Here is a 14,420-nt window from a genome sequence, read left to right as displayed (position 1 = left end):
ACACATATGTGTTGGTTATATCTATGCATATATGCACACATATATAGCTATAAAGATACAAATTACTTATTTATATTAAGAGATTGATTGCAGAATTTGCTTACTTGGTCTGTGAGCTAGATAAACATGCCTCAGGTCCACAAACAGGACAGGTCTTGCGAAGGACAGGATGAAACTGGTAGGCACATTCTGATCCTGAAGTCCATGTAGTGGATTGAACCCATCCTCCCAGATCGCCTAGAGAAATCTTACCAAAAACCAGCATTCTGTCTGTAAAATGACGAGCAATCCCTCGTCAGAGTGTGGCGGGCTTGTGAGGATCATGGCCCAGTCAGGTTTATGTACGAAGCTGCCATCACCAGTGCTCACTAACGAAACCTAACAATAGATCAGGGTTCAGAAAGCCAGAAGAGTAAGTATGGATCGCTCTGTAAATTAATTTGTTCATTTGTCTTTGTTTGTTTGAGGCCCAGTTTCTCTGTGTAGTCCTGGCTGTCCTGGAAGCCAATCTGTAGACCAGGCTGGCCTCGAACTCAGAGATCTGCCTGCCTCTGCCTCCCTCCAGTGCTAGGACTAAGGGCGCATGTCACCACCCATGACATTTTTTTTTCTCCATAGCTGAGGACTGAACCCAGGGCCTGGCAAGGCAAGCTCTCTACCACTGAGCAAAATCTGCAATCCTATTCTTGTGCAACTTTTTAAATGCATGTAAGTCAAGTGGGATTGCACATACCCATAAACATGGGGTGCCTAAGCACATGGAATTAAGCAGAGCCAGTCTGGGCTATGTGGTGAATCCAAGCCCAGACTGTACTACAAGATGAGACCTTGTCTTAGTCAGGGGTTCTATTCCTGCACAAACATCATGACCATGAAGCAAGGGTTGGGGAGGAAAGGGTTTATTGAGTTTACACTTCCATGCTGCTGTTTATCACTAAAGGGTGTCAGACTGGAACTCAAGCAGGTCAGGAAGCAGGAGCTGATGCAGAGGACATGGAGGGATGTTTCTTACTGGCTTGCTTCCCCTGGCTTGCCCAGCCCGCTCTCTTATAGAACCCAAGAATACCAGCCCAAAGATGATACCACTCACAAGGGGCCCTCCCCCCTTGATCACTAGTTGAGAAAATGCCCCACAGCTGGATCTCATGGAGGCACTTCCCCAACTGAAGCTCCTTTCTCTGTGATAACTCCAGCCTGTGTCAAGTTGACACACAAAACCAGCCAGTACAGCCCTTGTCTTGGAAAAAAATTATACGTATTTCAATTTTTTTAAGATTTATTTACTATTATGTGTGCAAGTACACTGTAACTGTCTTCAGACACCAGAAGAGAGCATCAGATCTCATTACAGATGGTTGTGAGCCACCATGTGGTGGCTGGGATTTGGACTCAGGACCTCTGGAAGAGCAGTTGGTGCTCTTAACCACTGAGCCATCTCTCTAGCCCCTACCTTTTTCAATTTTTTTTTTCCGAGACAGGTTTCTCTGTATAGTTCTGGCTGTCCTGGAACTCACTCTGTAGACCAGGCTGGAACTCACTCTGTAGACCAGGTTGGCCTCGAACTCAGAGGTCATGAGTTCAATTCCCAGCAACCACATGGTGGCTCTCAACCATTTATAGGGGGATCTAGTGCCCTCTTCAGGCAGCAGGGTATATATGCAGCAGAGCACTCAGACATTAAATAAAGTTAAAAAAAAATCGCAAAGTAAATAACTGGATTCTCTGACAGTCTTAGGTGGCACCTGTGAAAAGGTCATTTGACACCACCACACACACACCCCTCGTGCCCCAAAGGGTTGGTTGGAGGTCCACAGGTTGAGAACCAACGTTTTAGATGGTTACTTGGCTTATACTGAACAGATTCCAGTCATTAACTGCAGAGAGCTCTGTGTGATACAGCTGCCGTGGAACAGAAGCTGATTAACTCAGGAACTAATGTTGAACCAGCATATTCACCCAGCATTTTCATCCTCCTCACACTGCGCTCTGTGGCATGATGTGGGGGCTTTCATTTCTGTGTTGTCTTAGTTTTTCTTTTTCTTTTTTCTTCTTTCTTTCTTTCTTTTTTTTTTCTTTATGGTCGTTTTTCCACAGTACCGGTGAATTTAATGTCTTTGCGTCAAGAGAGGCCTATTTATTCTGACAAACTGATCAACCTCCAGGGTGTTCCTGCACCGTGAAACTGATTTTATATCTCATCCCCTGGCTAATAAGATGTGAAGTGCTTTCCCCGTCACGCAGAGGGATCGGACCAGCTTCCCTCCAAATGGCGGGCTTTGTCAAAGCCAGCTAGCTCTCTATGGCTGAGCCGACTGAGTGCTACCAATGCTGAAGGGTCCGGTCGAGCCGACCAGGAGACGCCCGCCCTTGCTCTATAATGAAAGACTTTTGTAGGCAGCACTAACTCTGTATCCTGTGGAGATAAATAAAATATCAGGGCATAGAGCCTGGCGGTGCCAGCGATCTGAGAGGGGACCCACACAGGCCCCTTCCCACCCACCGATCCGCCGCTCTGGAGGTCAGCCTTTCAGCCGCGAGCAGTACACAGCGAGCAGCCTGGACCCCAAATCTAACACCTTCGATATCTGATCCCAGCAACCACATGGTGGCTCACAACCATCTGTGATGGGATCTCTTCTGATGTGTGTCTGAAGACAGCTGCAGTGTACTCATATAAATAAAAAAAAACAAACAAATCTTTAAAAAAAAGAAAGAAAAAGAAAAGAAAAGTAGGCTTTAAAAAGGCTCCATGTCTGGATGGAGCCTCGTTCTAAGGTACTGCGGGAGAAGACACTCCCTTCTGAATCTAGGAGAATAAGGGGGAACACACAAGGGCCACAGTATGAGGGGGAACACACAAGTCCAGCCCCCAAACAGCCCATTCTTCGTGTAACGGGCTTTCAATACAAGAATAGGTCCACTAACCACGCAAGTCTATTGTGTTTGTAAAACAAATTCAGAACACATGTGAGAGATGAACCTGGAGGAAACGAAATGGCTCGCATGGTTCGCTTTTGTAACTATTGGTATCTCGGGTGTCAGGTGGGATGGTGACTCCAGTTCACTAAGTCACGACCTGGAGCGGTCCTCAGCCACAGCAGCGGCCTTGGACATGGCTGAGATGCGCAGAGTCCATCTCTGTGACCCTGTTGAGGCGCGCAGAACACTACGACTGAGCAGACCCGACGAAATCCGAGCGGATCCTCCTTTGCAAACAGTAACTTGACCCCGAAGCCATCCCTCAAGCCAGAGCCCAAAGTAGAGTTTAGAATGCAGCGGAACGTTCTGACACGCCGTGTGGTCTCTTGCAGTTCATTTTCTGCCGGGACTGCAAGGAGGCGTACCACGAAGGGGATTGCGACTCACTGTTCGAAGCTGCGGGGGCGACTTCTCAGGTAAGTGATTCCCTCATCCTGCTAAGCGATGCCTGGCACCCTGGTAAGCAGCAGCTCCTCCGAGGGGCACAGGAAGTTAGCTCCACCATGAAAGTCTAAGTCTAAGGGCAGAAACTGTGCAACCAAGTGAGCCTCCGGATTATCCCCCCCCACTCACAGGGTACCATGTAACTGTCCCAAAAGGGATATATCCCTGATCCCTGATAGCTTTTTTCTTTGGGGAGTATGGAATAGGGACAAGTCGCTATTCCAGTGTGATCAGAGGAGACTGGGTAGGACAACTGAACAGTATCTAAATCCGCAAAATCAGTACTGCGTCTACTTTCATTATTTGATGCCTTCACTGCAAGGGGGCCAAACCTCTGGCCTATAGGTTGATGGCACAGCACAGCCACGGATCCAGCTCAACACTGAATCATAAACTTACTTAGGCCATTACAAGGGAATTTTTTGCAATGGGGGGGGGGGGCGCCCTTGATTGAGTCGATCTCAAAACAAGACAGTGTACATAAATGACATCTGTCACAATTTCAGAAAGTTGGATGCACCTGGCAGGCTGATGGACAGCCTGTGTGCACAGACACCCCTTGCTTGTGACAGGGTGACATCCCAAATACACCCATCACAAGCCGCAAAATCAAAGATGCTTTGAAAGATTCTAACCTACAGAACATTCCAACTTAGCCACACGGCTCACTGTAGGGTCTTTATTGCTAGCCCTGGCGATCAATAGGCCAAGCAGAAGTTGCTATCACCACTGTGCAGCATCACCATAGATGATGCTGAAGAATGCAATGCTTGTAGCTACTCGGGAAAGGTCAAAGGTCAAAGTGCAGAAGCCAAAGTAGAATGACTACTGAACACATATCGCTTTCGCACTGTCTTCAAGAATCAACACCGAGGCACGGTGAGTCAGGGACTGTATGTATGCAGTGACTACTGAACACGTATCGCATGCTATCACACGCCAGGAAACATCTGCGCATTTCCGTCAGTCTCTCGGACAATGGTAAACTGTGTCTCCATGCCGACTGAGTAAAGAGCACATTTCCTGAAGCCCTCCCACTAACAAGCTACACGAAGCTTCGGAAAATGCAAACGTGTGTCCTTTTATTTATTAGTTATGATCAACCAAACCTTAGGAGAGAGGAGCTAGGAACTTCAGTGCTGTTGATGAATTTGCTCCTCACTTTTACCTCAATACAGTGGTTAATCATGGTTCAAACACAGAACCTAGGCAAACAGACATCCTGTCTCGTTGAGAAGAACCTAGTAAGTAGGCATGGACATTTCAGAGCATTTCAGTTTTATAGCCGAGAACATGACAGTGCTGGATGATTGTAAGTGAGCATAGAGAGAAGTGCATCTCTGTAAGGGATTGTGCAGCTGTGTTTGCCCAATATTAGCATAACTAAATTAATATAATTAGTACACTTGGGTCTTCTCATAAGATCCTCTGTTGTTGACCAGCAGCATATCAGTAGAGTTAGGAGTGAACTCTATTTATACAGCCAAGGAGGCAACTGTGTCTTCTGCTCATTTATTTCAGCTCAAGTCCAATCTCACTACGTATGGAAAGCAGAAATACTAATAGCCTTGGAACCCATGCCTTGAGATCTTTGTAGCACAGGATGACACAGCAAGATGCCCTGTGAAATAGTCAAACAATTTATATCCATCAGTACCCCAGACATGAACCAAAGCTTCCAAGATGTGAGGTTCTATTTGAAAATGAGGAACCTCACTTACCCATAAGCTGTCCAAGTTCCTGACTCTCCCGGTAATCCCACCCATCCTTCACGAGAGCACAGCCAACCTTTGTCCTTAAGGTTTTTTTAAGTCGTTATAACCATAATACCTAAGCCATAGAAACAGAGGAATGAGCATTAAAGATGACCTTAAGCTCATATGACCAGCATCAACGGGCGTGTACCTATCACACTACCAGTGCACGCTAAATGGAGCATTTGTATATATCAAGAAGCCTGCTTGGCTAGCTGGAGAAATGTAGGTGAGTGTGTTTTCCCTCAGAGGATTAGAGGAGAGTCATGGGAGAGAATCAAAAGAAGATCAACAATCATATCTACATGCCCCTGGCCAAAGCCCAGCAAACGTGTAGTTTTATATAACACGTCCCTGAAAGTCATGGGAAGTGGTTCTGAGAGAGTCGAAAGGAAGCACTAGACTCTTGACACTGGTCCTAATCACTACTGTGGAAGACAACATTTGTGGGCAAAGGTACAAGCATCTCTTCTGCTCTTCTCCTGTATTCATTCCTGCATCCCCAAGGCCAGTACAGAACCTGTACATTTACACTGAAAAGATGCATGTTGACCTCTGGTAGCATCATAGTGAAAGGTATTGTTTTATTCAACAGTATATATGGAACACCCATCGTAGACGTATTGTTCCAAACCCTGTGGATAAGGGGCAAGATCCCCACTGTGTGGCAGTTCCGTGAAGTCTCTAGATACTGGAAAGTGGCACAGTCAACATAAGCATCTCAATGTAGCACACGCCATGGTGCCCCTTCAGCCTTGATTATAGAGCCCTACTGTTGTTCCTTACATTTACCAGAACAAATTTGAGGCAAGCTTTATTAAATATGAAATACTGACCAAGAGGTGAACCTTGGTTGGGAACTACTCCCTGGAATTTCCAGAAGAGGGGCCTGGAGACATGTGTTGTCAGGGCTTTTGTGGACAGAACACACAGACCAGCATACTCCCCCGTGAGGCTTTGTTTTTGTCCGAAAACTACAACTCCAAGCATTCCCTGAAGTTACCTGGTCCTTGGGCAGGTGGGACTGACAAGCTAATTTCAGGTCTTACACTACCTCTAGAGCTCCTTGCCTCTAAACATGCCTCCCGCATCTAGTTCCCCATGGCAAACCCACTCTCCTATTCCACCTATTTGAAAACAAAGCAAGCCGGGCGGTGGTGGTGCACGCCTGTAATCCCAGCACTCTGGGAGGCAGAGGCAGGTGGATTTCTGAGTTCAAGACCAGCCTCGTCTACAGAGTGAGTTCCAGGACAGCCAGGGCTATAAAGGTTTTTCGAGAAACCCTGTCTCGAAAAAACCAAATCCAAAAAAAGAAAAGAAAACAAAGCAAACCGCCCAACAACGTAAGAAAAACATGTCTGCTGTCCAGCGTGGGGAGTTTAAATGAAAATGACTCCCACGGGCTCACATACCTACAGGCTTAGCCCTCAGATAAGGAACTGTTTGAGAAGGATTGGAAGGATTCAGGGGTGTGTCCTTGTTGAAGGAGGAGTCTGTTTTCAAGAGAGCTGATCTGTGTCTTGATGCCTACATTCCTTAAACACAGGTGGTAGAAGGGTAGCTTTGGCAGCGTCACTGCCCTGCAGTCTTGAGAAGGATGTTCACATCAAAGAATCAGTACCTACTTACGGCATTCCTTCCTTGAAACTGGTCTTCAAAGGCACCCATGTCCAAATGCTGCTAATACTCGAAAAGCCCAGTCCTTGGGTCTCCTCATGTGTTCCCTTGAGTTGAGTTCTCTCAAAGCATTCTTTCCAGTCAGCCACTTGTAACTCCTCTCATCCTTCCCTTCAGAGCCAGTTGCTTTCTGTTTCATGATACTGCTTTCTCCAGAAAGGGGAGCCCAGAAAAGTTTTTCTCTCAGTCATCTTTTCAGTCATAGGAGGAAGGGAGATGACCCCAGTGAACCACAGCTCAAGTCACCAGCCTTCTGAATCACGGGGATAAAGCCAGCACTTGTCTGGGATAAAAATGATCACATGCACTAGGAATTATGTGTTTACAAATGGCTTGCAAATGTCCCTTCTAATTCTAAGCTTCATCACAAGTTTTTTGTGACAGACATTTATCAAAGGCAAGGTGAGGTCAGAAGAAGGCCAACCAAGGGTGTAAGGCTGGTACCACCCGGTGATTGTTGACCAAGCCTTTGGGGACGATACTGATGACCACTTTCTCCCCAGGGAAGCACCAATGTCACTACCTCTCAACTGTCCTTTGTGGTCACTCCGCACAGAGATAAGAGGGGTGCTACCTACTGGCTAGGAAAATACTCCTCCAGACATGGTAAATTCAGACCCTAGTGGGGAGCAGGAATTGTTTTGAAACAACATTGAATCAACTCAGTGGCCTCACTATATTTTGGTGATACAGTAATAAATTTCATTTTTCTTCAGGTTTCCCTACTAAAACAAACGTAAGAGCAAAAGTCAAAGTACTGCCCTACAAGTACAGTCACCCACAGTTCAGAGTGTGTTATCACAGGGTGCCGTAGTAGCACATCACAGGGACATGGTGGGATATATGTGTAGCAGGTAGTTTTGTCTACCTGCTACACTTTTAGTTCCCAGCGAATCACACATGCATGCCCACGCAGGAGCTATCTCAGATCCAAGAATACAAAACACATACAAATAGGCGCACACATATACAAGTTATTTTTAAAATGGCTTGGCTAACTTGGGAACTAGGCACTCCTGAACCTTCCCCTGCTACCCCAAGCCCAGTCGCTCAGAGGCCAGAGGCCACTTTCCTGAAAACTCACGTGGCTGGTTGGCCTTTTTCCTGTCACTACTGCATCCCCTTCTTCTCTCTGGAGTCCTCTAGATTATCTATACATTCTACCCACACAACTCTCAGTATCACACCCCACGTTCAGTCATTGGCTACTGCCATCTTTATTGAGAGATCAAAAACCAATTGGGGGCAAGGATCTTCAGCAGCAGTAAACACAGATTCTCAATCAAAACATCAGAACCACCCTCTACATCTCATCTTTTCTGTCCAATTTTTAAAAAAACAAAAACAACAAAAAAATCCTCTTCTCTCTGACATAAATTGAGCAGAACCATAACAATCATGTAATATACAATTAAAATCTAGTCCATCATATTTGTCAGTTAGACAAAGTACTCTACCACCATTCCTAACTTGAAGAGTTACAATTCTAGCCCTGAATTATTTAGAATTATTTGTTTAGATTTTAGCCTGTAACACCATCTGAAAGCCATGCTTTCTACTCTACATCATGTCTTTAATGTTAAACAACTTAAGTTTGTTTATGGAACTATAATTAGTCTTCAATCCCATCAGAAATTGGAGAACAAATTAAACACTACCTGGATATATAGGAAGCACCAAACACAGCTTCTCAAACAATTGCAGAGACAGCTGACTACCTGGATAGTCCCCCATTCCTCAAGACTTTGGAGTATCAGTCTTCAGCCTTCGGGCCCAGGATCATCTGATAGACCTTTGTAAAGCAGAATTATAAAGGACTGTTTACCCTGTATTGGCAGAGCTATCCAGTCAACTATTCTGCATAGTGTGTCTATTTTGGACAGTATTTTATCTATAGATGAAACAGGAAATTTCTGCCCCATGGCTACCTTGCAGTGGTAGGCAACCACGCCTAGAGGTGAAGATGCTCAGTATCTTCTTTGAACTGTGAAAGGGGTAATGTCAGGAGCAGACATGTCTCTAATCAAAACTTCTAATAATGATGAAATGATTAAATATCAGATTTTGTGGATTTCTGATGTTTTTGAAGACTATCTATGTAAAGTGTATTTGAACTGTTAAACCTTAGCTATTCTTAGTCATTTCTATTTGAGAAAATTTAAAGTACTTTATTATAATTAAACTAGAATCTAACCTAACCATGAGCTTACTATCTGGCCCTTAACTTGTATTATTTAATCATCTTGTTCTTAAATGAGTTACATAGACACAATGCCTATCTAAGAATAACAATATTAATTTCAAATTTTGTATCAATATACATTCTTACCAATGAAAACCTTAATTCTATATTCATATATAAATTCTGTACCAGTATAAGAGATTATAACTTCAATTTTACATCAATTATAAATATTTCTACCAATGTAAGATTATGGATACACAATGTTTTCTTGGAGAAAATTTAGTAATCCATCCCATCTATCTCCTCCGTGTTCAAAATTATGACCATTCCCAAATTATCCCTTAAAATGACAACCTATCTACTTTGTAAAATAACCATAACCAGACACCAAAACCCAAGAAATTGGGCTGATGACACTCCATGGCTTCCTCCTGCTGATTAGGAATAATAAAAATTCTAAAGGGGTGGGGAGGGGAGGGAAATTAGAAAATTGGTTAGACTTAAAGCTAGTTTTAGCATCAGTTATTCAGTTTCTATATGCATAGAAGGTTCAGGGATTGACCAAAGTTCTGACTTCTGTCTGAAAGGTTGGATGAGGCGAGATGATGGAATGCTGGAATCGGCAGCAATTTCTGAAGCTGTTCTGGAAGTAAGTCTCTGGACAGCATCAGGAAGTAGGGAGCTGGAATAACAGGACAGTTCAGCATCTCTGAGGATGAATCTTGCCAAAGCTGTACAATCTGTAATATATGAGTCTCTCAGAAAAATGTAGTACCATTAAAATATTTGTATGGATTGTACAGGGTGCACAGATCAGTTAAGGATGAAATTTTGTTCCTTGTTTGAGCAGGTGAAAGACAACTGTCTTTTTTATGAGTTAATTTTATTAATTACCAAATGTAATAAATCTTCATTCATGCCATATGAAGGAGGGCATGAAGAATCTTAGGGATCCCATAACCAATAAGGTTTATTGTCTCATTTTAACTGAAGTTTTGGCTGGAGACATTTTGATGTCTAAGACCTGGGCTGCTCCCAGGTCGAGGAAGCAGTAGATCGATTTACTGTCTTATTTGACTTTCTCGAATTTTTTGAGATCTTTAGGTGGTCTCCCCGTCATATCAGATCCATATCACTCTGGAAGGGGGTCCAGAGCCTGTTCTCCTTTCCTGTCAACACAAATACAGAGCCTTTCTCCCAAAATAGCTTGTCTTTGGTCCAGTAACCGGAATTCATTAAGGGTGTAGCTTGACCTCTCCCCAGGAAGAACTTTAACATAAATTCCAACCACATAACCACACTCATTTTGATAATCAAAACAATACAAAGCAATGAAAGCAATCTAAACAAATAATATCTGTTGAGACAGTGCTTCTCCTGTCCCCTGCCCTGACCTTCATGAGAAGGCCTAAATTATTGATACATCTGTGTAAACTTGACTCCTCCCTACTATGGAGATTAATATCTCTGTGGGTACATATTGTAGTATGTCCCTTTCTCTCTGTATAATTCTCTTTTTTGTTGTTGTTCCTTTTTGGTGTTTTGTTTTGTTTTGTTTTTTCAAGACAGGGTTTCTCTGTGTAGCCCGGGAAGTCCTGGAACTCACTTTGTAAACCAGGCTGACCTCGAACTCAGAAATCTGCCTACCTCTGCCTCCCAAGTGCTGGGATCAAAGGCGTGCACCACCACCGCCCGGCCTCTGTATAATTCTCAGGGCCTCCATTTCTAATGTCTGAGCTAGGCAAGTCTCCCTACCTCCTGCTTGCAACCTAATTTTGTTTTTAAGAGTGAAAGCTCACTATTTATATGTCTTTGTATTTAACTCTAATTAAATCCCCTTTACTTGCCGTGTCGGCCTGTTTACAGGCTCTAATTTTTAACACACAAGGCTGACAATCCCAGAAATCTCGTGCCGACCATGTTCAAAGATCCCAGAAATTGTCCTGGCAAGACTTTAACGGATTTTTAAAGCATCTGTTCATTCATTTTCCCTAACTTCTCTCTTCAGTGGAGCCGAATGCCTGCTGTGTCTGGTCTCTTCTTCCTCTTCTCTTAAGCTCTTTGTATCAGTTTTGAACTGCAGGAAGAAATCCCCACGTGGCTAGGGCAAAATCTGTAGATTCCCTTCTATCCTTAAAAGCAATTACATCGGGTTTATTTATCTGGTGGCTGGAGGCAGGCAGCCTTGTTGTTTGCGTCTCGCAGTGTTCTCCCAGCACTGGGGGGAACCGGTCAGCTTGTTTGCACAGCGGGAGTTCCCAGCCTCCCAGCTTAAGCTCTCTCTGGCTGCAGCTGTGTTCCTTTGTTCTAGGTTTGCCAGCTGGAATCACTGACTCTGCCCGGCTCACTGAGAAGCCAGTTAGCCAGTTCTCCCCACTTCTAGACTTGTATCATTTGTGTGTGTGCATTCCATCGCAGACTCTCCAAATAATTTTAAACTTTTCTTTTTCTTTTTTTTTTTTTTTTTTTTTTTTTTTTTTTTTTTTTTTTTAGAGACAGGGTTTCTCTGTGTAGCTCTGGCTGTCCTGGAACTCACTCTGTAGACCAGGCTGGCCTTGAACTCAGAAAACCGCCTTCCTCTGCCTCCCAGAGTGCTGGGATTACAGGTGTGCGCCGCCGCAGCCACCACCACCGCCCGGCTCTCCAAATAATTTTAAAAGTGGGTTCTCACCTACTGCGTTGGGGCCCACTCTAGCTGGTAGTTCTGTCTACAACAGTTTAAATTCCAGGGCAAGTCACACATGCACTAACCCACCCAGGAGCTATCTTGGATCCGTGAATAGAAAACACACACCGACTCTTTGCTCTCCGCTCTCCTGTATTCTCACCTCTCTGCCCCTGGGGTTCTTCCCCCCTCCACGTGGTCATGGCCGGCCTCCACTCTCTCTCTCTCTATTCTCTCTTTATTCTCTCTCTCTCTCTCTCTCTGCCTCTCTCTACCACTAACTCCCATCCCCTACTCTGAATAAACTCTATTCTATACTAAAAAAAAAAAAAAGAAAGAAAGAAAAAGAAAAAGAAAAAGAAAACACACACTGGCCACTTATTCTTAAAATTCTTTCCTTTTTTTTTTTTTGTTTGTTTTTTGTTTTGTTTTGTTTTGTTTTGTTTTGTTTTGTTTTTTTTGGTTTTTCGAGACAGGGTTTCTCTGTGTAGCCCTGGCTGTCCTGGAACTCACTCTTTAGACCAGGCTGGCCTTGAACTCAGAAATCTGCCTGCCTCTGCCTCCCAGAGTGCTGGGATTACAGGCGTGCGCCACCACCGCCTGGCAAAATTCTTTATCATTGCCTACTTACTCAATGGCTGGACACTCCTAAAACTTCCCCTGCTACCCCAGGCCCAGTTTCCCAGAGGCCACTTACCCAAAAAACTCACTTGGTTTGTTGGCCTTTTTCCTGTCACTACTGTGTCCCCTTCTTCTGGATTCTCTCTGCCTCCCACCCACACAACGCTCTGTGTCCCGCCCCATGCTCAGCCATTGGCTACTGCCATCTTTTATTGATAGATCACAAACCAATTGGGGGCAAGGATCTTCAGCATCAGTAAACCCAGATTCCCGATCAAAGCACCAGAACCACCTTCTACATATATGGCTCACCCCAGAGGGCGCGCAGTCTTTCCAATGGGACAGCTTCTACACAGCTACAGGGTTCTAACAATGTGTACAGAAACATGGGTCTTTGTTAGTCAGCTCCCTGTCACCACATCAAAATGTCAGAGAGAAGTAACATATAAAGAGAAAAGGCAACATGAACTCTCAGATTTTAAAGTTTCTGTGCATTGGCAGGTGGGCCCATCAGTTGGAGTAGATCTGGCTGATGAGTCACCTGGATGTCAAAGGTTCCCTTCTAAACCCACTACATAGCCACATCTCTTCCTCCGCTGGATGCTCCGTTATCCTGCCTTGTGTGCTGGTTGACCAGATGACTGTGATGGTTGCATTTGCTGGAATGCTGTATTAGTTTGGGTTCTCTAGAGTCATAGAACGTATGGATAGTCTTTATATAGTTAGGGATTTTGTCGATGATTTACAGTCTATAGTCCAACTCCCCAACAATGGTCAGCAGCAGCTGTGGATGGAAGTCCAAGGATCTAGCAGTTTCTCAGTCCCACGAGGCAAGCAGGCAAGGAAGAGTGAGTAAATCTTCCTTCTTTCAATGTCCTTATATATCTCCAGCAGAGAGTGTAGCCCAGATTAAAGACTGTAGGTCTCCAACAGAGGGTATAGCCCAGATTACTGGCATGTGGGTCTCCAGCAGAGGGTGTGGCCCAGATTAAAGGTGTGTGCCTCCATGCCTTTAATCCCAGATGATCTTGAACTCGGAGTTCTCCTTGTCTTAATCTTCTGAAATTCATAGCCACTGTGCTTCAAGATCTCCATGCCAAGATCCAGGTCAGAAACTTATATCTCTGAGCCTCCAGATTACGATCATAGGTGAGCCTTCCAATTCTAGATTGTAGTTCATTCCAGATAGAGTCAAGTTGACAACCAGGAATAGCCACTACAAATGCTTACTCAAATTCTCAAACAGTGGTGTCCGCCCCCCAACCCCCACAAGTGCTCGTGGACATGTTGCAGAAACTGGGAGTTCGGTATCTATGAGGTCAAGCTGCACAGGGGGAGAGCACGTACTCCCACGGGCATCACTCAGAGTCATGATACACGATAAGTAGGGTCATGCCTGTGTGAACTCCTATTCCTAAACCAAGTGTGCTATTTATTGGAGGCACAGTGTTGGGTTCAGGATGGAAGGTGAGAAAGAAAACTCACTTCAGAGACTGAAGCTTTAAAAAAACAAAAGCTTTATTTTCTCGGCACTCGGGGAAGTGGCCAGTTTGGGATCTGAACTGCATCCCCAAAAGGAAATTGAACAATATTTTTTAAAGGATAGGAACACAAAGAAGGCGGGAACTGAGGGGAACTGCAGTGGTTATCCAATTGTATTTTGACAGTATGGGTTAAGCAAGGGAGTACCTACCCATTGGAGACGGGCTGTATCCAGGACACCTGGCTTCAAGGTCCTTAATTCTTTCTCCTAGACATTAGCTCAGAGTGATAAGAGGACAAAGGAGCAGGTCAACTGCATGTAGTTAATTGGGGCATAGCAAGCCATTGGTTATATACTTTTATAACTTGATGCACCTTGGTTTAGGTAACAGCAAGTTCTATATTCCTTCCCAGTTAACAGACAATTAAGAAAACATTTGGACACATGGGATAGGAGTCTGCTCCTAGGTCTAGGAGCATGATCTCATTTGACCGGGCAAACAAGATGGAGACGTTGTCCCGGAGATAAGTGACTCATACAACTGTCTCCTTACAAGTTGTCCCTGAGATGTCTGGGCTCAGACAGCTGTTTACAACAAAGGCTGTTCAGCTA

The 14,420-nt window shown here is 44.5% G+C and overlaps 1 protein-coding gene across 1 annotated transcript in view; it reads left to right on the top strand.

The window, feature by feature from the left end:
* Prkn (parkin RBR E3 ubiquitin protein ligase) overlaps window positions 1-14,420 on the top strand; it is a 1,193,927-nt gene that overhangs the window by 1,141,712 nt on the left and 37,795 nt on the right. Inside the window, exon 10 of the mRNA XM_052169367.1 lies at window positions 3,312-3,395. Within this exon, the coding sequence (XP_052025327.1) occupies window positions 3,312-3,395 (84 nt within the window). The remainder of the gene's footprint in view (window positions 1-3,311; window positions 3,396-14,420) is intronic.

Source organism: Apodemus sylvaticus, chromosome 23 (genome assembly GCF_947179515.1).
Source record: "Apodemus sylvaticus chromosome 23, mApoSyl1.1, whole genome shotgun sequence".
In the NCBI taxonomy this organism is placed as follows: domain Eukaryota; kingdom Metazoa; phylum Chordata; class Mammalia; order Rodentia; family Muridae; genus Apodemus; species Apodemus sylvaticus.
The sequence above is the reverse complement of the archived record's forward strand: the minus strand, read 5'-3'. Positions and strand labels throughout refer to the sequence as shown.